Raw genomic sequence first — 27,670 nt, forward strand, 5'->3', positions numbered from 1 at the left:
GAGGTGCGCACCTGAATCCCGGCCAAGTGGGGGAGGGGAAATGGAGGCCAGAGGAGGTTGGCCCTGGGGTTGGGGTGGGCGAGTGGGTAAACGAGGAGGCGGGAAACAGTGATGGGAGATAAAAATCATTCTGAAAAGGCCCGAGAATCTGCCTAAGAACCTCTTCTCCTCCCCACCCCCACTCTCACCCCAAACAGCCCATTCTTCACTAATTTCCTCTTCGCTCTATTTTAGCAGTTGGATGTATCTCACACTGGGCGCCATATGCTTCACAATAACTTTAAAAGTAGTGAATCGGCTAATTAGCATTTTTCTTTGAAGTAAAAAATAAATTTGCTCTGCAATATTACACTGCAGCTCTCAATCGCATCACAGCCAGTTTTTATTTGGAGACGTTTGCTGGGTGCTTTCAAATGAAAGCACTTGTGCAAAAGAAAAAAAATTACATATTTCTTTGAAACTCCATGTTAAAGGTTGGAAAATCCAATGGGCAGTGCTCTTTGAATGGGTGAGGGTCATTTTATGAAGGTTTCGGTCCCAATAATATATTTCCTAGTCTTTGCTACTCTGATAATTTCCTTAAGATGAGCAGCAGTTTCCTTTAATAAAAACAGGACCAAATCGAACATTTAAAACACTTTTGAAACCAAAGCCAACAGCTCTCTGGCCAGACTGTAAGGGCTTGTAGCTGTCAATCAACCCTCAGTCTACCCCGCCTCCCTCATTAGGAAGGTAAACAATGAAAAGAAGAAGTAGATGATGAGGCAGATAGCAGAACAAATGAGGACCAAGAGGGAAACAGGACACCAGTTTAAAAAAAAAAAAAAAAACACCCTGGGCACTGACTCTTACAGTCCCCTCCCCCACAGAGCAAATGCAGTTTCCAAAAAAACAGAGGAGTGCAATCCTTTCGGGTTTCTCTTCTCTCTCCATTGCCCAGGGCAATCATGTTAAAACTCACATGGCTGGTGCTTATTCAGATAAACCTAACAATGCACACCGCTGGTTACCATGTGAATCTTCACAAACCACACAAGAATGTGCTGGTTCAAATCGCCTCCCTACTCTCTCCAAAGCAAAATTTATTCAAGACAGCAAACTGCTCAGCAGCTTTATGAAAGCAAATGGTGCTAGAGGGAATTCTATCTTGTATTTACAAATTAAAAATTAGATGCATCAACATGCAGTAAAGATTAGAATAACTCTAAGAAGCTAAAATAGCTTATTCAATTTTATCACTGTTCCTTTATTATAAACTCAAACACATAAATACATATATATGAAACTGCCATATGTTAATTATCTACATTTAATACAAAACATCACAAAATAAATGTTAAATCACTGATTGTTATATTGTATTAGAAATAAAATTCTTTATAGCATGGAGAGAAATAAACTATAAAAAGTATTTTCTGGTAAAAGAATTTTAATAATAGGCAAAAAAGAAACGAAGGAGCCAAATCTATCATAATTTTACTTTGGTTTTAAATGCAACTAAGAACAGGAATGCTGGAAATTTAATATTTTGGTTCTTGTTCTTAAATCAGCCATATTCTACAGAGAAAGTAAATTAATAGATTCTCCAGGTTGGGAAAATCTTTAAACTCATTTAGTCTAATTTCAGGTAATTGTTCTAGAAATACTAATTCAGGAAAAAAGCTCTGCTGAGTTAATAAAAAATAGCAAGTAAAATTTATAATTATTTAAATTACTAGCTTTGGTTAATATTGCTCAATATTCAACTTGGCGGAATCATTCTGATTATAAGCTTAAATGTATACTTTTTGGCTTCCAAAATATTTGATAACTTTATGAGTAGAAAATAATTTTTCTTTACCACACTCCAAAAATACAAATAGAAATATTTAAGCCAAGAAAAAAAATGAACATGGGAAACATAATTTTTTAAATTGAACTAGTCCTCTAAACCTGACCAGTCACTTTTAAGACCTTAATTAGTAACTTAAAAATATCAGGTTTTTCTTAGCATTGGAAAAATTAGAATTTTAACTATATAAGTGAGGAAACATTTTTAAGCTGAGGTATTATAAATAATTTTAAAATAAGAATCTCAACTTTTTCCTATCTTGATAAGGTCATTCTCATAACTAGAAAAAGAACATTTTAAAACTAAAGACTAAAGACATTTAGGTCTAATTGAATTGCTAACAAATTACAATATTCTAGCATAAATTTATTGGATTTTTCCTATTAAGTATCTCATTACTACATTAATATAATTATATAGTCTGTTGCAGAGCACATACCGGTGTGAATAGATTTTATAGTAGCAAACTATACTTTTATATTTGGTTTCTCATAGGCAAATATATGTATATGCACAAATACCCTCATCCACTCATCTATTCCTATTATGTATAACTGAACACTAATTTGAGAAATTAAGTAGACTACTACTTTGATCACTAAAAATTATATTGACAATTGATCAAGATTTACACCCGTGTTTAAGTAAAAAATTTTAAAATCCACTTTGAAAAAAAGTGCTTTTAAAATGCCTTTACCTATATACATGCCATGTTTTAAAAGTCTGCGTGTAAGTTTACATGTTACTTGTTATGTGTTTTAAGAAAGGATTAGTCACTTACTTATAACACCAGTCACAGCTAGCTAGATGCTCTCACTGGCTTGGACAGACTAGTGTGGGTTGTGATTAACTTAAAGATTCCAGTGTACTTTCACTACAAAAGCCATATCCTCTCACAACAAATAGGATTAAGTTTTGATGCTGCATTTGACCCAAACTGTTGAAATAAAGAGATTTTGTTTATGTCCATCTGTACTGAGATGTTTGGGTTAATTCAAAATAGTTTTTTTATACGTAGGGAAAATTATTCATTCCATGAGTCAGTTTATTTGCTGAAGTTGGTAATTACCTTGGGGAAAAAAAGGCAAGAGAAATACCATAAACACTGTAATAGAAAAGACCTGAAGTTCTTGTGGTAAACCTTCAACCTTGCCACCATAAGTAAGCCTAGCACTTTGATGAAAATTAACACTAGTTTTGTAAAGAGCACATTGGGGGATTGCAGTCAAGTCTTATCTTTAGTTCCAGTCAACTAGCAATCCTGAAAGAGTTTGCATCATCATCAGAACAGGCCATTTGATAGGATTCTACTGCTGTACCTAATCAATCTATGGAAGACTGTGGCTGTGCTGTGTAACAAAGCTAAAATAGATTTACAAATGGGGTTTTAGGGGATAAGCTCCTCCACAGGATTACATATTGATTTTAAATATAAAAAGCTTATCATATAAACCATAACTACAAAAATAGTGAACCTATGCATAAATCCCTTTAGAAGAGCACCCACTTCAAACTCTAAGCCAAGAATAAATCAAGATGTACAAAATCCCAGAGAAGATCCATTTCTTGTGCAGAAAATGAACATACCACTTTCTAAAAGCCCACCCCAATGTGTGCAGAAATGAATTTATCTTTCCTGAGGGAGCATTAAGTAATCTGAACAACAACAACAAAAAACTATAGGAAAAGTATCTAAAAGATGTTTGTTAGCTTGAGGGATCCTACAACTTAGCTCAGTAGAGTGAAACTCCTGCTATGAATACACCTCAGGAAAAAAGGTGGAAAAAACAGTTGAGACAAAGTGACTATGGATTCTCAGAAGAATGGATGTATTGAATATTTAGTATGTTTTGCTCTCAGACCAAGCTGTTAATATTTCTTTCAGTGTGCTATGGCTATTAATACTCTATACTTTTCTCCTGATCAATAATTTTAACAGCAGATTTACTTAAAAAGATTTTAGTTTATTACTGAATCTTAAAATTACCAAGCAGAAGAGATTGGAAAAGAAGAATGAACTTTAAAACAAAGGAAAGCAAAACAAAATCAACTTGTGTTGCCTATTCGTGTGTGTGTGTGTGTGTGTGTGTGTGTGTGTGTGTGTGTGTGTGTGTGTGTGTGTGTGTGTGTGTGTGTGTGTGTGTGTGTGTGTGTGTGTGTGTGTGTGTGTGTGTGTGTGTGTGTGTGTGTTATTTTAAGCCCGTGTGTCCATTCCAAGAGTTGAACTTCACAATGCTCAGCATCTCTCTTGGCTAGCTTTGCCTATGTCCTGCCCAAGCCAGTGGGACAAGCCTCTCTGGAAGATAGTGTCTTTCTTTGTAATCAACAGGCTATTCTGTTTCTTCAAGTCTCCCCTTTCCCTAAATGAAAACCAGCAGTAAGATTGGAGGCACTGTCACACACAGGACAATGTAATTTACAATGAAGGAGAAGGAGGGAGAGGAAGAGGGACATGGAGAAAAAGGAAGTGGAAGAGGAAGGAGAAGGGGGAGTGGGGGAAGGATGGACTATGGAGAGAAAATATTAACAAAATGATTAATAACTGCATTAAAAGTATTTTTAAAATATGACTATTACTCCTCTATGTATACAAATGCCATGCATGATTTCAAAATGGTACATTATTTAACATGGAAGCTTATTTAAGATTGTAAACTTGTATGTATGCAGGGATAGGAAGGCCACAAAACTGTTATCTTTTATATGAGGGAGGCCTTCCTTTTATGATGTATTTGGTAATAATAATACTGGTGTGGGGGATAGAACAACATGTAATATCTACCTTAAAAAGCAGCTATACTGTATCAAGTTGTATTTTAAGGACAATTTATTTTTCTACAAACAGGAGAAGTAATTTTTTTTAAAGAATACTTAATTTCCAGTGTAATGTACAATGAATCTATTAAGAATATACTGTTTAATAAGCTATTTTTAATGCTAAATATATACACTATATATCATACACCATATTTGCATATACATAGTGTTTTCTGTATATACTTTTCAACCTTTTAGTGTTTCACTTGCTTAAACATTATACTATGATCACAAACATTACATCCAGAGGGGGGAAAAACCCATTAATGTACTTGTACATTTTCTTTCAATGGCAGTTTCACAAAACTTCTTAAAGAATTCTAACAAACATTCAGATAGCCATTTGAAGGAAACTGGCTAACTGGAGGCTTTTAAAATAAAATAAATCGAGTTTCTAAAGATAGATATACAAATGTTACCAGTGGTATTTATCAAATGAGAGTATGGATATAAAAGTAGCTAAAAATAAAACTAACACAAATAGGACAAATATATATGTATATATAGGATAAATAAGACACATTATATTTGATAGCAATAGTCTATTAAAATATTTTAAAAATATAATACTTCACTTGGCTTTCTTTTACAAACTAAGATTTCTAGTTTCTGAACTAATTAGAATCGACTTATTATGGATCAGGTATCTTATCAGGTGAAGAATGAAATTACCATGGACAGTCAATGGGTTAAGAGGTCAATATAGAATAGGAAAATCAATTTGCATTGATTAGACAAAAGATCCATTTTACAGAGCCCAAAGGATTAGCTTTTAGGCAGAACTCTTTGAACTAGAAATATTTTCCAGTGAAAAATATAAAGAGAAGATATTATGTAACACCTATGAATTTTTTAAAAAAATCATACGTAGTAAATGGTACAGTTACGTTAACTGATGTTTACTGATATTTTAAACCATGCATAACATTTCTATGCAATTCATTTCTATGAATTATAAATTGTATCAAAATATTTAATTTCCCCCCCTCATGTTCATCTTTGCCTACCTACCATTTAAAAGGAGTTTGAGTCTTAATAGCTACAACACAGTCTGGAGAGTGACATATACCAAAGTTGACAACAATGATATGATAAAATTTAGAGTCTAAAGATGAAAAATCAAAATGAACATTTTCTTAAACCTTCCCAAGAGGAAATAATTTTAAATTGCAAATGTAACCAAATCAGTTAACTCTTTATATGTTTATTTTATGTAAATTTAGTCTTGTTCAATCAAAAGTTAAGGTAATTCTGCATAGTAGCAAACATAATGATAATTATCTATCTGAATTAGGATCCTTAGATTTATGATACTGCTTTCTGCCTCCAAGGCAATTATTTGTAATTCCTGTAGATACCTCATAGACCAGAGGTGGTAAAAACCAGATGTGTGTTCCACTCTAAATATCACATTGAGAACAGATACTCACATACCTCTCCTCATCACTGCATTTCTTACCTTCAATGGCTAGCATTGCCCGCAATTCCCGGTTCAGCAGCTCGTACCTTCGTTCTAAATCATGTTCTTTTTCCCTAGGCAAGTTGCAAAAGTTCATCAATATGCTAATTACTAAATCATTAAACACTTAAAAGAACCTTTAGGTTACATTGATTTTAGGACTCGGAACTGACTTTTCTCTTTAACTTTAAGCCACTCCAAACAAATGATATACAAACTCAAATCCTTTCTCAGCTGAATATTTACTAGTGTGCTTATTTTCTTCCCTCAATTTTGAATGGCACAAAGGTATATTTTAATCTGAGCATTAATAGTTTTATTCTTCAGTGGTGCATGTATTAAGTGCCAGGTATAAAGTCATTTTTGAAAACACTTTTCATAGTTTACAATAAATACTTTTTAAAAATTCAAAACCCCATGTGAAAAAGAATATAAGAAATACAAAATGCCAGTGCAAATTTAATATAGCGAAAAATAAAAAGTTCTGGACAAGTTTTGTGTCTCACTAAATTTTTGTTAGGTAGAAGTTATAAAATTAAATGTTTTTTTTTTTTTTTTTCCTTTAACCAAAATAAAACATAGTAAACTTGCCATTTCCCACACTAGGTGGCATACTATAAGAACATTGCTGGTAAGCAGAAAGGAACAAGCATTAAGACTTTTGCTGAAGTGAAGTTAAAGACTAAGAATGTTTACATATGGCCTAGTTTCCACTTTAATTTTTACAATCATCAAAAGATCACTTCAATTAATTTCTTATCTTTCTTAGATTAATATTGCTGTCATATGATAAATGCATTTTTGTCCTTATAAAGATTGTTTTCTTACACAAAAATAGTTCCTATTCCTTTACTTTTTGCGTCATAAACACTTCTTTTCTCCAGTGTCTATTCTTCTCCTTAGCTGACTGGATAAAAATTATTTGCTATTTTTTAAAAATACAAAATACTATAATCTCTAAGGAAACAATTAACTTTAATAAATATGAAACCCCAAAGCAAGCAATAACAACACAAACCGAAGATTTATCAGTAGAAAAATAGTTGTGAGTACTTACAGAAGAGACAGCTGGTTCATTCTTCTTATTAGGGCATTTTTTTTATTAACTAACATAAACCATTCTTGCATCATAGCTTCTTCTTCTTCCGTATTCCTTCCTATAGTTCAGGAAGAGTAACTTCTTATTACATGACATTTTACAAGCCAAATAATCACTTAGCACAATTCTTTTAAGATGAAAAATATTTTAGCTACTTCAGTACTACATATTTCACTGCTTATACTGTAAGACTGAAGTTGAAGGTCTGGAAGAATTCAGTATTTAAAAACTCAATCTTTTAAAGCTGGTACTATTCAGCATATATATCTTAGTTCCTTGAACATTCCAATAGATCATATTAACACTAAGTACTGTAAATAAAGTGTTCCACCTTATAAATCCTCCCCAGAGGCTGACTTGCTATTATGTTTCAATGAAGAATTCACAGTGCTGACAGACATACAATCATGATTTAAAAAAATCCCAAAAACATTAAAAAAAATCATTACAAGAACCATAAAACTAGGAAGAGATCAGAAGACTGGATGAAAGCTTCCACTCATAACAATTTACTTTTTAAAAATTTTCCTACTGCAAAGTAAAATAAGATTTATATATTCATATATATAAATAAAAGGTATATATATATATATATATATATATATATATATATATATATATATATATATATATATATGAAAGATATGTACATACACACACACACACACACACACACACCATTCTGGAACTCATCAACCAATAAGGTAACCATTTCCACATTATTAAATGAATGTAAATGGCCATGCTACTAAAATGCCTCTTTGTGAAATAAAATACATTATAATGAATATAGTATTCAGAAGACACTTGATTAAAGAAATAATCTAATATTTTCAATTATGCAGTTACTGATTACATACTGGAGATATTTGAAGTTCACTAACAGTCATACCCATTCCATCACTAAATCAGTCCGCCCTTCTCCATCAAAGGCTAGTACATTTACAATTAAAATACAATATAATATATACTTGGAATTCTTCATGCAAAAGTAGACAATTTACTTTTTAAAATTGTACTCTTCTAAATTATACTAGTCAAATTGATAACTGTTTAAATTTTCCCCCTGGATTTCATTCATGACTGTATTGCTTTGCTAGGCCAATATTTAATATTACCAGTTCAAGTACTGCATAACATTCATAAGATTAAGAATTTTCTGGGGAAAAACAAAGGAGGAGATAACAAGAGGAAATGCTTGAGAGGAAATGTACTCAATGCCTTACTCATGTAACTGTAACACCTCTGTACAGTATCTTTACAATAAAAAAATTTTAAAAATTAATGCATTAAATATCCCAGCTATAGCATTATTATTCTGTTTTATTTTCTTTTTAATACTTTAAATAATAATACAGAATAAAAGAATAATACAGAGGTATAACAGTAAAAAAAAAAATCAAGTCTTATTTCACTAACCCTACCGTCTTTACTTCCCTACCCCAGATCCCATTTCTAGGATTAAGTACTATTACACTTTAGCATATCTCCTTCCAATCACATAGATATGTCTATCAAACACATGTATATATCATGTCTATACACAATTACAAGTTTCTTTAACACCACTGAGCTGAGTTACATTGGCCTATGATTTATTTTCTCATTCTGTCCAAATATCAACTTCATTCTTTTCAATGCTTGCATCAACCGTGGGCATGCCATAGTAAAACTATTTCTGCATTAATAGAAATTGGAAGAAATTTAAAAAATAGAATAGAATACAAAAAAGCTGGTCTGTGTACAGGAGAAAAATAATGAATTTCTAAATATCCCTATAAAACAATCATCTGTTGTTTATCATTAGGGAGAATAGTGAAGATATGTGCCTTCATTAAATTCTGTTAAAACTGAGTGGTATGAAGCCGACTTAAGATAGATTCTTTTAGAGCCTGAACAAAAGTCTTTATTGTTTTACAGTATTCTTAATCTCTCCTTTAGGGTAGCTGGTTTTGTATTCACTTTGGACCATGTGATGTCTTGACACTGGTCATGTGATACAGGCTGCGATAGGCACAAATCCCTGGGTAGTAACAAAAGAAGAAAGAGTAAAAAGAAAAAGCTGAGAAAAAGCTTGCAATTTGGAAAAAGGCCAATTGTACCCCGTGAAAGCTTTTTGATCAGTGAAATGACACATGTGGGCAATATTAATAGGTGTAGATTTTATGATATTTTTGATCAGTGAAATGACACATGTGGGCAATATTAATAGGTGTAGATTTTATGATATTTTATTTTCTGATTAAAGATCTGATTCTTGTATTCATAGCCTAAATAGGTTCTAAAATATAGACATATTAAAACTTTGTTTTGATTTTAACTTAACCTATAATTGAGGCTTTCAAGCAATAGTAGAAGCAACCAGCCTACTCTTAAATTAGCATTACTTTCTTCAATGGAACACTGCTTCCTTGAGTATAATAATATTGATGTGGTACTGTGTTATTTTCAGTTTAACTCATGCCTATGATTTCTAGGTAAGAAACAAAGATAGCCCTTTTCCCTTATTGTTAGGAAATGGCTAATAATAAAAGAGTATCATGTTTCAAAGAGAAGTAAACCTAACAATAAATATTTAAGGACACATACATTGCTATATAGATTATTTAAATTAAACCACAAATCAATCCTGTATCACAAAAGCTTATCAGAGATAATAATATATAATGATGGAAATGTATACTTAGTCTATAGTAATAAAAAAATTAAAGTTTCTTCTTGGGCATCATTACACTATTGTTTTTAGAGATTTAAAAAATTTTTAAATTTAAAAGGCTTTTAAAAGCCAGTAAGCTGAACCATTACAAATTAATCCTGACTTTAATAACTGGTTAAAGACCCCTTTAGCTTTATAAGTAACAAAAAATATTAAAGCCTGTGATCACAGTGAGCTTTTCTCATTTCTCCTCTAACCATTTGTTATTTAATCCAATACTAGTAATCCAATTTGTCCATCAGACTTTTAAAGGGCAGAATGCAACTTCCTCAGCTTAGACACTTTTCAAAGTACAATATATTTTTCAAATGAATGCTGGATGTTTCATTTTTCCCAACTGTTCGTAGCTCTAATGCAGGAGGAAAAAAAGAACAAGATGAACATTGTTCATACTGATTAAGTAAGAGCTCATTAAAGAGCTGTCAGTGCAGCACTTTGAATATGCATGAAGCATATAATCAGATCTAGTACCGTCACTAGAAGAGAATACGGTAAGTACAAAGGATTGATTTAATTACTTAGAGTGGGCTGTGGTGGTAAAGCAGTCTTGTTAGTGAAAAAAGAAAAAGAGGTTGTATTCTGGCAGTTATAAAAAAGGCAGTTTTAGCTTCTGCCACAATACTTAATCTCAGAATAAAGCACTTTACATTGTAGCTTAAAAATGAAGACTGTCATTATATTATAAAATGGCCATAAATCATTTAATCTTGTTTAACCATACCTGGTTAACTACTTCTCTTTCAAAATGATCTTTAATTTGTAATTACAACCACACTTTTACACCTGAGAGCCAAGTGACACTTTTTAATTTGTTTAGTTTTTAGAATTTATTTTTATTGTCTTTAAATAATTGTAAAAGGAGTTTCAATCAACATGTCAATTTATGAGTACAATGCATCTTGAGCAGTTTCACTTCTTCCATCATTTTCCTTCCTCTCAAATTTTTATCAGTTTCATCATCTGAAAAACTCAAGATACTTAGTATAAAAAATGCCTAAAAAATGAAGTCACGTATACAGTTACTAAAACGTGACAGCATGACTAGGATATTTCTTTATATATTAAAACAATACCTCATGCATTTATAATTATATTACCAATAAAAACATCATACTCAATAGACACTATGTTGAAAATGAACTATACAACTTGTGAGGGAGTGGGGTTGGGAGAAAACAAAGGAAGAGGTGACACTGTCCAAAAAGAAATTACTCATTATCTGACTCATGAAACTGTAACCCCTCTGTATATCACCTTTACAATAAAATTTTTTTAAAAAGCATCATAAAAACTGAGTTTTTCACCTTAACATTATGACAATCTGATTATAAATGTGTTTACTTAAAGACTTGTGGTTTTAAAAATAAACTGCAATTTTATTTTGGTGCTGGTCCTAGGACTTAAACTCAAGGTCTAGGAGCTATTCTTTAGCATTTTTTTTTTTTCCCCTCAAAGTTAGCGCTCTACCACTTAAGCTGACGCTCCACTTCCAGTTTTTTTGTTGGATAATTAGAGGTAAGAGTCTCAAGCTTGCTCAGGCTGGCTTCAAACTGATTGTCAGATCTCAACCTCCTGAGTTTTTAGGATTACAGGCATGTGTAATGGGCACCCAGATATCACACTGTCTTAATGTCAATTTTTTTCTCTTAATCAATTTTTCTAGCTGGAGTACGATTTGTAAAATTATTAAGCAATCAAGAATAATATAGAATTTAGTTACTTCTCACAGGTACCAAAACTATTTAACAGAATGCATCATATAATGAACAGTACTATGTGTAGTATAAACATTTACTTAAATGTCAGTTGACTACAAGAACTGCTTTTATTTACAACCAAAAACCAAAATAAAATGATTTAGTTACAATTTCTTTTAGGAATTCATTTATATACTCAAGAATTTCTATGTGGTTTCATTTAGTATTCAGCTATGGGAATACACACAAATGAATTAAAGATTAAAGTGATGCCCAAATTCTGAAACTGTTTTTTTTGAACTCTGGGCCTGGGTGCTGTCCTTCAGCTCGACCACTTGAGCCACAGCGCCACTTCCAGCTTTTTCTGCTTATGTGCTGCTGAGGAATCAAACCCAGGGCCTCATGTATGCAAGGCAAGCACTCTACCACTGAGCCACCTTCCCAGCGGAAACTGGTTTTTATAATTTTTTTGTAATGCTAGGGAGAGAACCAGGGCTTTGTGAGTGCTAAGCAAGCTCTCCATGACTGAGGTATGTCCTAAGTCACACATCCATATTTTAAAAAAAAAGTATACATGGCACAAGGTTGCACCTATGACTTTTCATAGCTATGAACCTCAAAGGCATTAGTATGACCAAAATTTCAGAGAATGAATCACTCTCTGAACTCTCTACAGGTGAGCACTTGGTAAAAGTTGAAACTTTCCAAAGATGAATTAGTTTTAAAAATATATATGCAGCATACTTCGTAAGATGGCGTAAAATACAGTGAAACACAGGCATCATTCCACAGAATAGATAGTAATCTACTTGGAAAATCAATTAGGCATCTGTTAATCGGGAGAAAACCTGAACTGTGAACTGCACTCACAGATAGAGAGCACTTCTCTCCTGAAGCCCCTCTTTTGGGACTGGACCAGTCAGACTCCACTACATTCTAATCTTCTAAAGCCCTCTCAGACAAGTCATGGGAATGACTCAAAAGCAGTTCTAAGTGGGGGCATGGTGGCACATGTGTGGAATCTCAGCATCCTGAGTGCTGAGTGAACAGAATCTTGAGTTCAAATCCTGGTATCAGTGTGCTCCCCACCCACTACAGAATTTCCAGAACTTTTAGTTTCTAGTAATGAATGAGTTCACTGCCCCACATATGCAATTAAACAGACCTATAGTATCCAAGGGTATACAGACCTAAGGAGACCACAGCTGAGGAAATACCAAGAATGCTCAGGGTGCACAGGATTCTGTACTGTATGATTCACTGTTTCTCCCATAATGCCAGCCAACTTCTGCCAAAGACATGCCACCTTGCAACATATCTAAAATTTTCAATGTATCACTTAAAACGTATTACACGTTCTTTTTGGCTTGGGAGAATGACCATATCTTGTACCAGGCATGATTTGCTCTTTGTGAGGCATATTTTCACAAAATATAGGGGAAGGAAACACTTGGCAGATCACACAATGATATAAACTGACTGAAATCATCTCTCCTTTCACTGAACTGCATAGTTCACCTGTAGGAATTTTTCCTAAAACATTCTCTTCACACCTATTATTTTTTGACTATTCTTGGCCAAAACCATGTGTAATAAATCTGAGGTCAAAGCAGCAAAACATACTTCACCACGGGGGTGGGGGGGGGGCGAGCAAGTCTTTCTCTGCTGAACTGTGGCCATGCAGTAGACAGCTACTCCAATGTGAAAGCATGGCTGTGTTATTACTTTACATAGTAAAATACAGTATCTCATGCTTATTATAAATATATTACCAATAAAAACATCATAAAAGTGAAGTTTTTACTTTAATATTAAGACAATCTGATTATAAATGTATGTTTTGCTTTGTTTCTTTAAAGACCTGTGGTTTTGCCTCTAAAATGTGACATCTTTCCTTGTACCATAATGTGTGTGTGTGTGTGTGTGTGTGTGTGTGTGTGTTTGTCCTGGGGCTTGAACTAAGGGCCTGGGAGCTTTTTTTTTTCTTCTCAAGGCTATCATTCTACCACTGAGCCATACTTTTACTTCCAGGTTTCTGGAGATGAACTGGGGATAAGGGACTTATGGACTTTCCTTGCCCGGGATGGCTTGGAATTGTGATCTTCAGATCTCAGCCTCCTACATAGCTAGGATGACAAGTAGGAGCCACTGGCCCCCTGCTCTATTTAATCTTTTTTTTTCCTCTTAATTTAAAATAAGCTCTTGAGCCAGGAACCAGTAGCTCTATTGTAATTCTAGCTACTAAGGAGACTGAGATCTGACAATTTCAGATTAAAGCCAGCACAAGAAAGTCAAATCCATGAGATTCTTACTCCCAATTAACCAAGAAAATGCTGGTCTAGAGGCATGGCTCAAGTGGTAGAATGCCAGCAAAGAGCAAGAAAGCTGAAGAATGTGAGGCCCAGAGTAGAAGCTGCAGTACTGGCATGCACAAATACACACAGAAAATGAAACAGTAAGAGAATAAAACAAGTAGAAGCAAGTGGTATTAAAAGCATTAAAGTTGGGATCCTTTTATTCTCATGAGAAAATAAGATCTTAATGAGTACTTCTATGGCACTTGACACATTTTTTAGCTTTGGCTATCAAGTACTATTAATTCAGAATGAATTAATGAGAGATATAGCATTAGGTGGGTTTGGAATGGGTAAAGAAGCAGTATATAACCAGTCAACAAATGCAGGAGACAAGGTAGGTATTTGTAATTTTATGTATTATGTCTTCACATACTGTCTCCCACTCAAACCAAAGAGGAAAACTTAAAAGAAGAAACTTAAGAGGAAATTTAAAACAAAAGATTAAAGAAATTTAACATATTCTTATATATTGATAACAAAGTCCACTAAATTCCTTTAGGATTATTAAGTTGTTTTGTTTCATTTTTGAGTTGTAGAATTGAGGTATGGTACATTGTCAGGCTAGCCTTGAACTTCTGGGCTCAACTTCCTGAAAAGCTAGAACTAGAGGAACATATCATTATACCTGATTTTGAAAATAAATGTGTGTGTGTGTGTGTGTGTGTGTGTGTGTTTATAGTTTGCTTAAGGCTATACATGATTTTTCATTCTGTATAAACTTCTTCCAAATACCATTAAAACAAATTTTCACAGAAAAATTTCTATATACATTAAAAATTAATTAGCAGTATTAAGAGCAAATTAGCTGGGGGCATGATAGTATACCCTATGATCCCAGCTCCTTGGTGGTGGGAGGTAGAACTCCAAGGCCACTCAAGGCAAAGAGCCAATTTCAAAAGCAAAACAGTTTTGAACATTATATATATATATAAGGGCAGGGAGTGTTCCTCAAAGTAATAGTGTGCTTGTCTAGCATGCTCAAGGGTCCAACAGATAGGGGAAAGTGTAAAAACATATCAACTCAATAATTTTTCTTTAACTTGTAAACATTTCCTGAGGAAATAGCTCCTTTGAGTTCATGAGTACCCTTTATATTCCAGTACAGAAGTGTTATGTGGGGTCAGGGAACAGATACAATTACTAGAACATCTATGAAAAGGATTAGTATGCATATCTAAAAGACATAATTTACTGTCCACTGGAAAAAGATCTGGCAACAAAATGAACAGTGGTTTATAAGCAGAACTTTGTAAGCCCCTGTAACAACAAAAGGAAGACTGAGAGCTATTTGATCTGGCAGTTCTTTCCCCAAGATGAAGGACCTCTCAGACACATCTAGTTGTCTCTATGCATCACTATCTGTATTTTTACAGAAAAATGATTCATTTGTAGAAACTAGGAGAAAGATGTTAGAATAGAGTTTGTATCTTTCCATAAACTACCTCGATTTTGACTCAACTGAGGAGGCAACTCACATACACTTATCCATCTCTAATGTTATTCTTTGTAAAATCAAATTGTGAAATCAGGCTTAAGCTTCTTAGCACAGTGTCAAGATGAAACAGAGGAGGAGAAAGGCATTTGTAAAGTTGCCTCCTACACAATGTCCTAAAATAAATTTCTCAAAATGAAACACACAAGTTCAGTTTGTTTTGTATGTGACTTACAAAACTCAAGTAACTAGTATACCAATTCAATGAAACTTAAGCAGATTAAAGGACTAGCAACATTCCTAAGGCTGCCTTCTCAGGAAGTAACTGCAACTATGTCGGTTACTGTTTAATACATAACCTAATGGCTAAACACTAGCAAGAACAATTCTTCAGTCTTTATTGTGGTTGGTACTGGGACCTGAACACAGAGCCAGGATGTTCTCCCTTATCTTTTCCACTCCAGAACTGTGTTCTACCACTTGAGCCACAACCCCACTTTTAGCTTTTTGGTAGTTAACTTGAAGATAAGAGTGACATGGACTTTCTTGCCTTGGCTGACTCTGACTCATCCTCAGATCTCAGCCTCCTCAGCAGCTAGGATTACAGGTGTGAGTCATGAACAGGCACCTGGAACAGCTTTCCAGACTTAGGTCAAATTCCTAAACCTGTTCTACTTACATTTCTTGGAGGTGGAAGCAGAAAGGAAGAGAGGGAAAAATGGTGAGGAGGTGAAGAAGAAATTCTTAAAACAAAGAGATGAGTTACAGAATGGGATACATACATTCTTGTTAAAAGCTAAGTAAAAAGGAAAAAGTAGAAACAATGATAAATAGAAAAACTAAAATACTGATGGCAGCAGTTTCTTGTATATTAAATGCTCACTGTTTGCCATGCTGTACCCAAGTATTCAACATTTTGAAATAGGCAGTATTTGTATTTCCTCCAGTTTTAAAAAGAGTTGAAGAAATAGAGGCTTAGAGAGATTAAGTAATTTATCCAAGACCAACAACATTCCAGCTGGGACCTTGTTGATTTTAAACTCTATGTACTTCAGCTCATACCTCTAATTCTAGTTACTCAGGAGGCTGAGATAGAAAATTGTGGCTCACAGCCAGCCAGGGAGGCACTCCTGAGTTCAAGCCCCAAAACAGAAAAAAAGAAAAAAAAAAAAAAAGAAAAAAAGAGTCTATGATCTTAAATCTACCTGTCATGTTTATCATCTTTTGGCCCCATATTTCTCAAATGTGGTCTGTGGATGATCTGTCATAGAATTGCCTAAAAGATGGGCTCCATTCCAAATTCACTAAATTAGAATCTTTAATCAAGGTCTAGGAAGCTGTATATTTAATAGCTCCTTTTTTTTTTAGACAGAGCATTGCTTTGTAGCCCAGACCTGGAACTCTCAATCCCTCCATGTAAGCCTCTGAAGTGCTAGATTAAACCATCAACATCAGATTTGTTATGGGTACCAAAGTTTGAGAACCACTATCTTGGGTCTTTCACAAAAAAAATCACTGAAATTAATTTTTCATAAAAAGAAAGGGTGATATTCCATGTATAACATGTTATTTTAGCATTGGCATGACATTACACAAATTTAATTTCACATTCAGAAGAAAAATATGTTGCTGCCAAATCAGTTCAAATGCCTAAATTTTACTTCATAGATAGTTGCTGAGAAAAGAAACCCACCACATTTTCCTAGAATTTCTACTCTTTTAAATGTTAAATTTTTTTTGTTACAGTCTTCAGTAAGGACATACTTTGCTTTCAGCAATAGGCATGTTCCAGATAGAAACTTCTGGTGTTGGGATAAGTCTTTAGGTTCAAAACTTGCATTTTACACTTCCAACTCAAATTTTATAGTTATGGAAAATACCCTCTAAATATCATTGATAGAAATTATATATAAATTTGTTTTTCTGTATAAATGAATAAACTTGAGTCAGCAAGATGAGAAAATTCAGCCTAAAACAGAGTAAAAAGCTGGAGCATACAGTGAGCACTAAGAGGAGAGGAAACAAATGTTACAAATGAGAACCTTAGGAAGCTCTTCGCATTTCTGAACCAGAGATTGCTTTCTAGAATCTCATAATCTAAAACCTACTGCATAAACTAGAATGGGTTAGTGATAGTAGAGCGCTCTTACTTCTAAGCACAATTTATAAAGTTTCTTTCTTCAACAGTGCAAATAATAAAACCTAGGTACAAACAGATATTTGAACTAGCTGAACAAATTGTGAAAATAAAGAAAACCTCCAAATGTTAGTTTTCTTGTTACTGTAGAAGAAAAAATAAAGAGAAACATTTAGTGTGGTGTGGTGCTAGGGCTCAAACCCAGGACCTTGTGTATGATACACAAATGTTCTACCACTCTACTTCTCCACCCTGATATAATGAATTTAAAAACTTAAAAGTATAAAAACTTAAGAAAAGCACTATTAAGTACCTTACTTTTTTTTTTTTTTTTGGGTCCGGTCATGGGCCTGAACTCTGGGCCTGGGCGCTGTCCTTCAGCTCTTCAGCTCAAGGCTAGCACTCTACCTCTTGAGCCATAGCGCCACTTCCGGCTTTTTTTTTTCTGGTTATGTGGTGCTGAGGAATCGAACCCAGGGCCTCATGCATGCAAGGCAAGTGTTCTACCACTGGGCCACCTTCCCAGCCCCTAAACTTATCTTTTAAAAGAAATTTTATCCCTTATACTGTCTCTTCATTGTTATTTTCATATAATTAAATGCCTCACTGTAATATATTTGTATAAAACAATAAAATGTAGAAATGCAAAAAAGAACAATATTTATTGTCATAACTTTTTTATTTGGTGCTTGATCACGAGTCATTCCCACTTTTGATATATTTAATTCAAAGGAGACCCTGAAAAATTTAAGTTTTCAGTGAATCATACAAATAATATTAGGTAACATTTATTAAGCTTTTCCTATGCTATTTGCCAGTACTGTGCAAAGGTTATCTCATTTCTTACAATTCTCTTAGCTGACATGCAATACCAACTTTGACTCAGTGTGTTCAAAGTTTTGCTAACCAAGGTACAAATTCTATATAGTGTACTATGATTCAAAATATATTTGTTGAAAAAAATGAAAATCAAAAGACAAAAAAACATAAACAAGCTTTATCTTTTGAGAATTCACTGTAATTTCATACATGCTAGGCAAGTACTTTACCATTTAAACGATACTCTCAGGTTCCTTTTTGTTTTTCTTGGCAGTTTTGGAGCTTGAACTCAGGGCCTGAGCACTGTATTTTAGCTTTTTTGCTCAAGGTTGGTGTTCTACCACTTGAACCACACTCTACTCCTTGCTTTTTGCTGATTAATTGGAGATAAGTCTCATGGAGTTTCTTACCTGACTGACTTTGAACTACTCAGTAGCTGGGATTACAAGAATGAGCCACCAGTGCCAAGCTTTAGGCCTCCATTTTTATGTTTCAGGCCATATTATTCTCATTCTATTATAGTGGAAACTAAGGCTCACATTTGAAGTTAAGCAGGGATGAATATACATAGCAATAGAGTGGAATCTTGGTTATCTTCTTCCCAACTAACTAGGGTTCCAACTCACCTCACAGCAGAAATGGCTGTCTCTGTTTTCAGATGAAAGTATATTTAGGATGAATCACTAAAAAAAAATGTCCTTCTCCAATAATTTTGTCAAAATTAATGGAAGACATATAGCCTTGACACATAGTTCACAGGGCACTTAAAAGAAAATTCACATAGAAACTTTGGAAAGCTAGACCTTTGCTCACTGTTCTATCTGCCTATCATTCTGTTAATCACGGATGTGACAGAATCAATTGTTTGACATATTTCTATATGCTTATATACTCACATTTCTGCATACTAAACTAGAATAGATTCACATGACATTGTATCATAATCTTGCAATTAGAAAATGTTACTATTTTGAATTCTTGATGTCAGGAAATATAAAACAAAATCTTTACCTAATACAAAAAAAAGAAACCAGATACAAAAAAGAAACTATAAAACTACATTTAACAAATATATGTTGGCATTTTACTTCCAAAAAGGAATGAATTCTGTCAACTCAGAGTTAATCAAAGGATGTGGCACACTGCTGCTGAAAACTGCAGAAAAACTCACTTTATAGAAACATTTCAATAATAAAATCTTTTATTAAAAATGGCTTATTTATGATGACACAGACTGAGTGCCAGGTGAATTTGTTAGTAATAATTATTTCAGTGAAAAATAAGCTAGGTCTATATTTTAAAATCTTAGAGATAATTTTATTTACTTTATAATACCAGATTCCCTCACTTTTTCTACTTATAAAAAGTTCCTTTGCAGAAGCAACCTTGTAAACAAGCCTGTTCCTTTGATATTTTATTTGTATAGAGATCAAATGAAAACATTCTACTTTATTTATATATTTACTCTTTGTGCTGGTCCTGTGAGCAGTTCCTAAGCTTTGTGCTCACGGCTGGTACTCTACCACTTGAATTACACTATACTTCGGGCTTTTTGGTGGTTAACTGTGGAGTCTCACAGACTTCCCTGCCTGGGCTGGCTTTGAACCGTGATCCTTAGGTTTCACCCTCCTCAGTTACTAGAATTATAGGTGTAAGCCACCAGAACGTGGTTTCTACTTTTATTTGGTTTGTCACATTATAAAAAGCACTATATTCAAGCCTAAGTTCTTACTTTCTTTTAGTTTTGTAGCCAAAACTCCAAAAACAGGTATCTCAACTTAATGTATACTTTTAAAAGCCAATGACCTTTTTTGTCATTATAATTTGTGTGAAAATAGACGTTATAAAGTAGAACTTCTACAAAATGGTGACATTTTCCTACATGAACTTTAATTCCCACCTATATAAGATCATAGTAAGTGATTAAGAATACTAAATTATAAAGTATAAAAATGGTTGTGTTATTTAGAATGTATTTTCTACATTGCCCTGATTTTCTTAACTGTAATTGTCCAAGTTATTCCTGTTACTGTAGGACTTTTCATTTTGTGAGGAGTGGGAATAAATTATAATACTTTCAGAGGTAAGATTTTTTAATATCAATGTAAGCAAAATACAGCCATAAAATACAATTTTCAAAATAAAAGTCAAAGAAACATCAAAGGTATATGTTGCATGTAAAAAAAATGGCAAAAATTTCCTCTAAAAATCTGGAGTGTGTTACTATTTTTAAATCTTTTCCTTCCTTTCCTGGTTATTAGTTGTATAGAATCAGTTTAACTTTTCAGTTCAAACCAATTTTGAGTTTCATTTTTCCTCTTCTAGGGTATGGGAAGAGATGGGGGATTGAGAGCAACTGGCAGATAAGGGAGAGAGAGTGAAAACTATGTCCCTTAGAAACATATAATTAAAATCTAATATAGTAATTATCTCCCAAAGAATGTATTTCTATCATATATACTTCAACAATCTTAACTTTGTTGTTTTCTATAGTCTAAGTCATAAAAAGCATGTAACCAGCCATTTTCTAATGCTCTCTATTATAGACCCTGTTTAATGTTAATGAATTTATAGGCACAAATAGCTAGCATCAAGGCTATAGTGAAAAGCAGAACACTTCAAGCATTTAATACAGCTAAAGGGGCAGATTAGAGATCAATAACAAAATCACCTGGTAAAAAAAGGAAAAAGGTGTTGCATTAAAAGGCTTTTTGCTTTACAGTGAAACAATACTGAGAAACCTGTATTTTAGCACTTGTACTCAACAGGCACTCCAAACTATGCAATGATGAGAACAGAAACCCATCCTTTCTAATAATCTTGTGACAAAAGCTAAAAGACATCATCCTATTAACTAGTGATCTCAACTGCTAATGCGGAGTACTTCCTGGTGCCTTTTATGTAGAATGCTGCTATTAAAACACCACTAAACATTCACTCTGAACAACACAGAATCATTCATCTTTTATCAGCATCTCTTGTTAGAAGAGTATGAGTGGGGCTGAAGGTGTCATTGATATTATGGAGTGGAAATTAATCAGAAATTTTTCTCATATTTTCCTCATCTCACTAATTTACTTTTGTTCAAATTTCCTCCTGTTAAAAAGTTCATACCCAACCCCCTGTTGTACTCTTTTAAGTTAAGAATATTCAACGAGTGCGTCTGCTGAAAAGCACTAGGTCCTAACACAAAAAGCATTCGAAATTCTCATTTAGTTGTCTTTATTTTGCTAGCACCATGTGGTCCTTGAAGATGTAGAAAACACGGGAAGCCGAGTAAAGATCAGAGCAAGCTCATTAGCATTCTGACAAAATTGGAGTGGTGGAGATGTATAGTTTGCCTAGTTTGTCGTTTTGAAAGCTACCGGTGGTAAGCTTTCTATTTCATTGTGCCTTTGTCTTTTTTTTGGGGCGGGGGGGAGGTGGTGGTGGTGGTGTTTCAAAGCAGCAGGGTATTTGTTAGCCTTAGGTTTGCACAATGCATTGTGGGAACCTTTCCTGAATGTTCAGCCCTATATAGTATCATTCCAGTTTGAGTCAAAAAGTTTTTTATTTTCCTTCACCATTTATAAGAAAGAACATGTATGTGACTCTTGGTGTATAACCTTAATGTACATTATCACAATTTCGTCTTCCCTGTTGCCTAAATCATGAAGTCCAAAGAGAGAATCTAAATTCCCTTACTTTCCTTCTAAAATAAAAAATTTTAAACATTAACACTTGTGTTCTTAATTAAGTAGCATGCAAGATTGGTTCATTCAAAACTTAATGTTAAATAATTTTTCCATTTATTTTTTAATCTAGTATAAAGAAAAACATAGTTTGTATTTTTAAAATTAGGTAAATAAGGAATATCTCTTAGGATACTTCAATAAGTTATTACCTTATTCATTTGCTTTTATCATCTTTTTTGTCTTTATTTAATGTATGACTCACTTTGAAGAGCTAAATGGGCTACATTAATGCTACTATTCAACATGAATGTTTCCAAGTTGCAATGAAATGGATAAAGGTCTTTGGGGATGAATTTATCTAAATCCTCGTGATTGCCCTCCTATCTTGGATGATGACCCAAAAGAATGTCAACAGCTCATTTTCCCAGAGAGCTGGAAGCAGTCCCTATGCAAGCCATAATCTGCACATTCTCAAAGAACCATTTCAAACATTATATTTCACAAGCTATTTTAAGTGATTTTCCTCTCATCTCTAGTATCCTAACAGTACTTTGAATATCAGTGTCTTTGAAATTAGGGCTAAACAAAATTTTACAAATGAATTGTACATATGGCATAGAAGTTTTCAGATTTGCTTTCAAATGTGTATTTTAGAAACACGATCATCTTGTTACAGTATTATTTGTGGCATAAGTGAAATAATGTCTAAAAATACTTTTCTCATCACAAAAAAGTGCTTCTCATTGTTCATTATTTTACTTAGAGTCAATTCTAACTTACAGCTTATCAAAATCCCAAGGGAGGACTGGAACATGGCTCATGTGGTAGAGTACTTGCCCTGAGTTCCAACTCCAATGATACAAAAAGCAAAAGCAACAGAAGAAGAACAATGGTACATAAAATACAGCACATGATATAACCAAATTAAAATACTTTAATGGGCTGGAGATTTAATAGGAAAGGGGATTTAGTTCAGTGGTAGAACACTTGCCTAGTGTTCGAGAGGCCCTGGGTTTGATCCTTAGCACTATAAACACAACAAAACAAGGCAAAACACCCAACACAAATAAATGAATTATTTCTTCATGAAGCTTTTGACAGAGAAGCATTTGGTTATATTATGTTTTACTTCCTTCATTCAGTGAAAAGCCATTATACTAAAAAGCATATCACAGGGATAGCTTTTATATATGAAATATTCATATTATATTAAGAGTGCCTAATTAAAATGATATATATCTTTTTCATGTCTCTAAGCTCTAAATTCACTGCTTAAAGCTTATTGGTTTTCTTCCATAATTTAAAATTTCATTCTTAAAGCAAAAAAAAATAGAAAGACTTGTTATTTATCAATAACTTTTGCTATGATGTGACTACATATTGTTAGAATACGAAATTTGACTAACTTAAAACTATGCATTAATATATCCCAAGTACCTGTTCTTCAGCTAGCTTAAAAATTCAAATGGATGTTACTACATACATAATAACTAAATTAGTTTATACTTTGCAATATGAATAAAGTTGCACATTTACCCCTTCAATGCATTTTTCTATCAGTTTCCTAAATAAAATCATCTGGACTAGCTATATCAAATGAGAGAGTACTCAAGAGTATTTAAATTCAGTTTTAAAACAAATATTTTAGCAATTTACTTAGCTTGTAGGGTCTGTTTCTCCCAAAATCATTTAAAAACTACCTTGATTTTAGACTTTATTAGAGATATTCTTGACTGATAAGGCCAAGATTGTTGTTAAACAATTGTAGAAAGATATGTAAAAAAGTAGAAGTTGGAAAGGCAGTGAATTTAAATTTTTTTTAAGGTCTAAAACACACTAAATTTGAATTTATAATAGCTTCAAAGTAAAACATAAAGACAGAGTTAAAGCATTATAAGTAAACAAATGCAGTCTACAGTTGATAGCAACAAACATGTTAACATAGCTTTTCTGTACCACATCAAACTTGAAGCTCAAATTATACTGGTGCTTAGTTTTCTATGACTTAAAGGCCAGATGTTTTTCACAAATGGCCAACAATCGTTGTGAGAATAAATTAATGATTCATTTTTTTAAGCTTTGATGGAATTAAGAATACTTCTTTTCTCAATGTGCCCATGTGAATGTTTGCCCGTTAAATTTCTTCTTTTTCCTTTTTTTCTTTCTTTCTTTTTTGACAAGTGAGGCCACCCGGCAGAAAACAACTGATGCAAAACCCAGGAGTAATCCCTCTGTTTAGTTCAACACTATGGTTAGCCTTAACACTGCCTTTATTATCCAGTGGATTTAGAGGAACTTTCATTTATTTGTTGGCCTCAGTTTTCAATTCTGTTGCCCTCTTTAAGGAAAACTATAGCTATTCCTAAGTAAATACATTTGCATAGTACTACAATGAAATGCTCTAGATTTTATTATACTCGCAAGCTAAACAGGGATTGTGTACATATGTAGCATGAAAAATATGTGGAAAGCATCAAGATATAACTTAATCATAAACCATATTGCAATGAGGCTATAATTCCAACAATATCTTAAGTATATAGATATTTACTTAAGAAAAAACCTGAAGCCATAGAAGCCTAAGAAATTTATTTTCAGTTTCAAATTGCTTCATTAAAACTTTCTTCGTGAAAGGATCATTTCAAATAAGTAAATAAATACATAAATATAACTTACCACACAGATAATATTTTCTATTAACATTTAGTCTAAATTATAAAACACTTATTCTATGTAAGTAGAATATAATTTTTTAATTTATCTGTGAGTTAAAAATTAAAGATTCACTTCACTGTGAAGAAACTATAGCAAATAATCCAATGTTTTATTTATTTATTTCTATGTGCATTGTTTTGTTTTAGTGTTACTAAAGACCAACCCCTCACACATTTTATGTTACTTCCCTATCTCCCAAAGTATTTTTAAGACATGTTTCAAAGTGTGGATTGTTTTCGTGAAATAGTTAGGAACTGAATTTTTGTTTTGAAATGAGCTGTATAACAACATGGCTCAGGGGAAGAAAAACATTCTGGAATGGGAGAAAATACCTGTTCTAATTTTGGCTTTGTGCCAGTCTCTTACTGCAACTTCAGTGTTTTCATCAGTAAAATAAAAACACAAAGATGATCTCAAGATCCTTCATATTCACAAACAATTATAACTATGCAGTAGTAATATATATAATGTATATAATGCAATATTAGAACTTAGTGTTTAAAAGTTGACTGTTAGCTTGTTTTCTCAGTTGCTTTAAAAGGTGATTAGTACAAATGACATCATGTATAGGTAGACTACAAAAAGCCAAAATTTAGTAGAGCTTCTCTAGAGTCTTACATCATTCATTAAATGAAACATGTAAGACTTAGTGAGGAATCTTAAAATCCCTAATACCCTTTCCTAACAGTTTTCCCTAGTTAATGAATGAACATTTATGCAGAGCAAAACGCATGGCCCAAAATGTTACACTCTGATTTAGAGGTTGAAAGGATCAATCCTACACACAACTGTTCTTTTTTCTTCCTTTATTTTTTCCTAGAAACAGTAGAATCACTTTATAGGTACAGTTAGCTAAGAAAAGTTCCACATAAGACACAAATAGAGATGCTAATGCAGGACATTTTAACTGTATCAAAAAAGTGAAATAGAAAACCGATAATATTGAGGATATATTTCAATGGCAGAGTACTTTGCCTAGCACAGAGAAGCCCTGGGTTCAATCCCAGCACTGATGTGTGCATGTGTGCATGTATGTGTGTGTCTGTGTGCGCGTGTTGACATTCTACTATTCAAAAGAGAAGTAGAGGTCTCCTACTAAAAATGCAATTGGGTTTTACACTATATAATATTCTCTTGGGTATAAAAAAATAAATATGCACTTTAGGGTGTTAGCAAGTCATATACATTTCTTTTTATAAAATTGATTTTCCCATTGGACTAAGCACATCAATACAAAACAAATGAACTACCAAAGTGCCCTAATTAACAATTTTGCAAGTCTTAGAGCAACACTGTGGTCATTAAAGTCTATTCCATGGCATATCTGTTTCTGTTAACATTTCAATAGACCAATTAAATGACCTTTCCTCCTTCAAACTCAATTAAGCTAACTGCAAATGCCACCTTACTAAGTATTCATACAAAATATACACAAAGGAAATTAATTTTTTATTTCTATGGATCTATGCAATCAAAACTATCTTAAAGTTAGCTTTCAGAGAATTTCACATAATGTAAATATAGAATATCTTTGTATGAAATTGACAAAGTTAAATCTTTATAATCTAACCTTACATATTTTTACTTCTAGTTTATTACTGTCACAGTTTTGAAATACCCTCATAATTAAAAAATTAAGTCCACAAGTACTTATTTTGGAGAAATTATAAGCATATAACCAACTATGGAAAAACCCTCTAGGTATAAAAGGGTTAATCTTTTTTTGGTACAGTTAAAAGAAAAAAAATGGAAGCAGTGATTTATATAACACTTAAACCTCTGTAAAGATGCCTAGCACTTTGTAATAGTAAATGGAAAAAATTAACTCATTAAATCTTCAGAATTTCTGAAAGATATAAAGTAGACAAGAACAGGAAAAAAATCAGGAGGAAAAAAACTATGAATAAAATGTAAAAAATCAATGTCAACTTTCTGACCTTATTTCCAAAAATTTAGTGGCACTATGGAAGAGTAGAAACATAATCACTGACTCCTTTAGAATGTTAATTTGCCATATCACTTGCTAGTCCACCCCAGCATGTACTTTGGCTCTTATCCACAATTAAAAGAATACATTTATTAAGCAGTCTTATCATTAAATGTTTTAGCTTGTAATTCATGCTAACTAGGTAGTCAAAGTAAAATTTATTTAAATTTTCATTTCTTTGTAAAACTTTGTAGATGTGGTATATCGCAAGATTAGGAACAACATATAAAGCATCCCCTCCTCTAATCTGCCTAAAATCCCTTTTCATCCAGTTGTTCAAGAATGCTTGAAAGGCTCACACCAAGACTTAAACCACTGCAACATATGGGGGAGGGGAACTCTGAGGTTAGCTAATTAAACTGTTTGTCTTCTGAAACATTTAACTGGCTTTGGAGATTATTCTAATTAAGAATGTTAGATGTATTTTTTAATATAGCTATTAAAATTAATCATAATCCAACACTTCATACACTGAACAAAATCAATGGGGGTGTGCTGAATTTATTTCAAAAAGGATGATTCTTAAAAATACCATCAGTACGCTTTTAAATTAAGTACACATGCAGAAGCCATAATATACACCCTTGCTGTTTATTTGGGTAAATTGCTATATTTGGTATTTTCAGGCACAATGTAATACATGAAGGGGAGGGGAGGAATGTAAACTCGCATTCATAATGTTCACAGTACTGTTGGATTACACTTAGGAAATAAGAAACTACATTAAAAAGGAAACTGAATATTTATCCTTAAATTTATATTGTCTCTAATACATTTCAGAGCTCTTAAAATTCTCATTAATACATACACATATGTTAAATAATATACATACACATACTGCTATGTATCTACCTACATATCTACCTATCTATACCACAAAAAGAAGTTGACATGCAAACATGAGACAAAAAAATCAATAAGCTACCTGCT

At 33.1% G+C, this 27,670-nt stretch overlaps 1 protein-coding gene across 7 annotated transcripts in view; it reads right to left on the minus strand.

Moving 5' to 3' along the window:
* Ehbp1 (EH domain binding protein 1) overlaps window positions 1-27,670 on the minus strand; it is a 305,708-nt gene that overhangs the window by 1,630 nt on the left and 276,408 nt on the right. For all 7 annotated transcript variants that reach the window (XM_070004546.1, XM_070004547.1, XM_070004551.1 and 4 more), the window contains 2 exons: window positions 7,165-7,264; window positions 6,108-6,181 (listed from right to left, as the gene is read on the minus strand). In XM_070004546.1, the coding sequence (XP_069860647.1) occupies window positions 6,108-6,181; window positions 7,165-7,264 (174 nt within the window). The remainder of the gene's footprint in view (window positions 1-6,107; window positions 6,182-7,164; window positions 7,265-27,670) is intronic.

The sequence above is a fragment of the Dipodomys merriami genome, unplaced genomic scaffold, assembly GCF_024711535.1.
Source record: "Dipodomys merriami isolate MVZ:Mamm:240054 unplaced genomic scaffold, mDipMer1.0.p SCAF_63, whole genome shotgun sequence".
Classification (NCBI taxonomy): Eukaryota; Metazoa; Chordata; class Mammalia; order Rodentia; family Heteromyidae; genus Dipodomys; species Dipodomys merriami.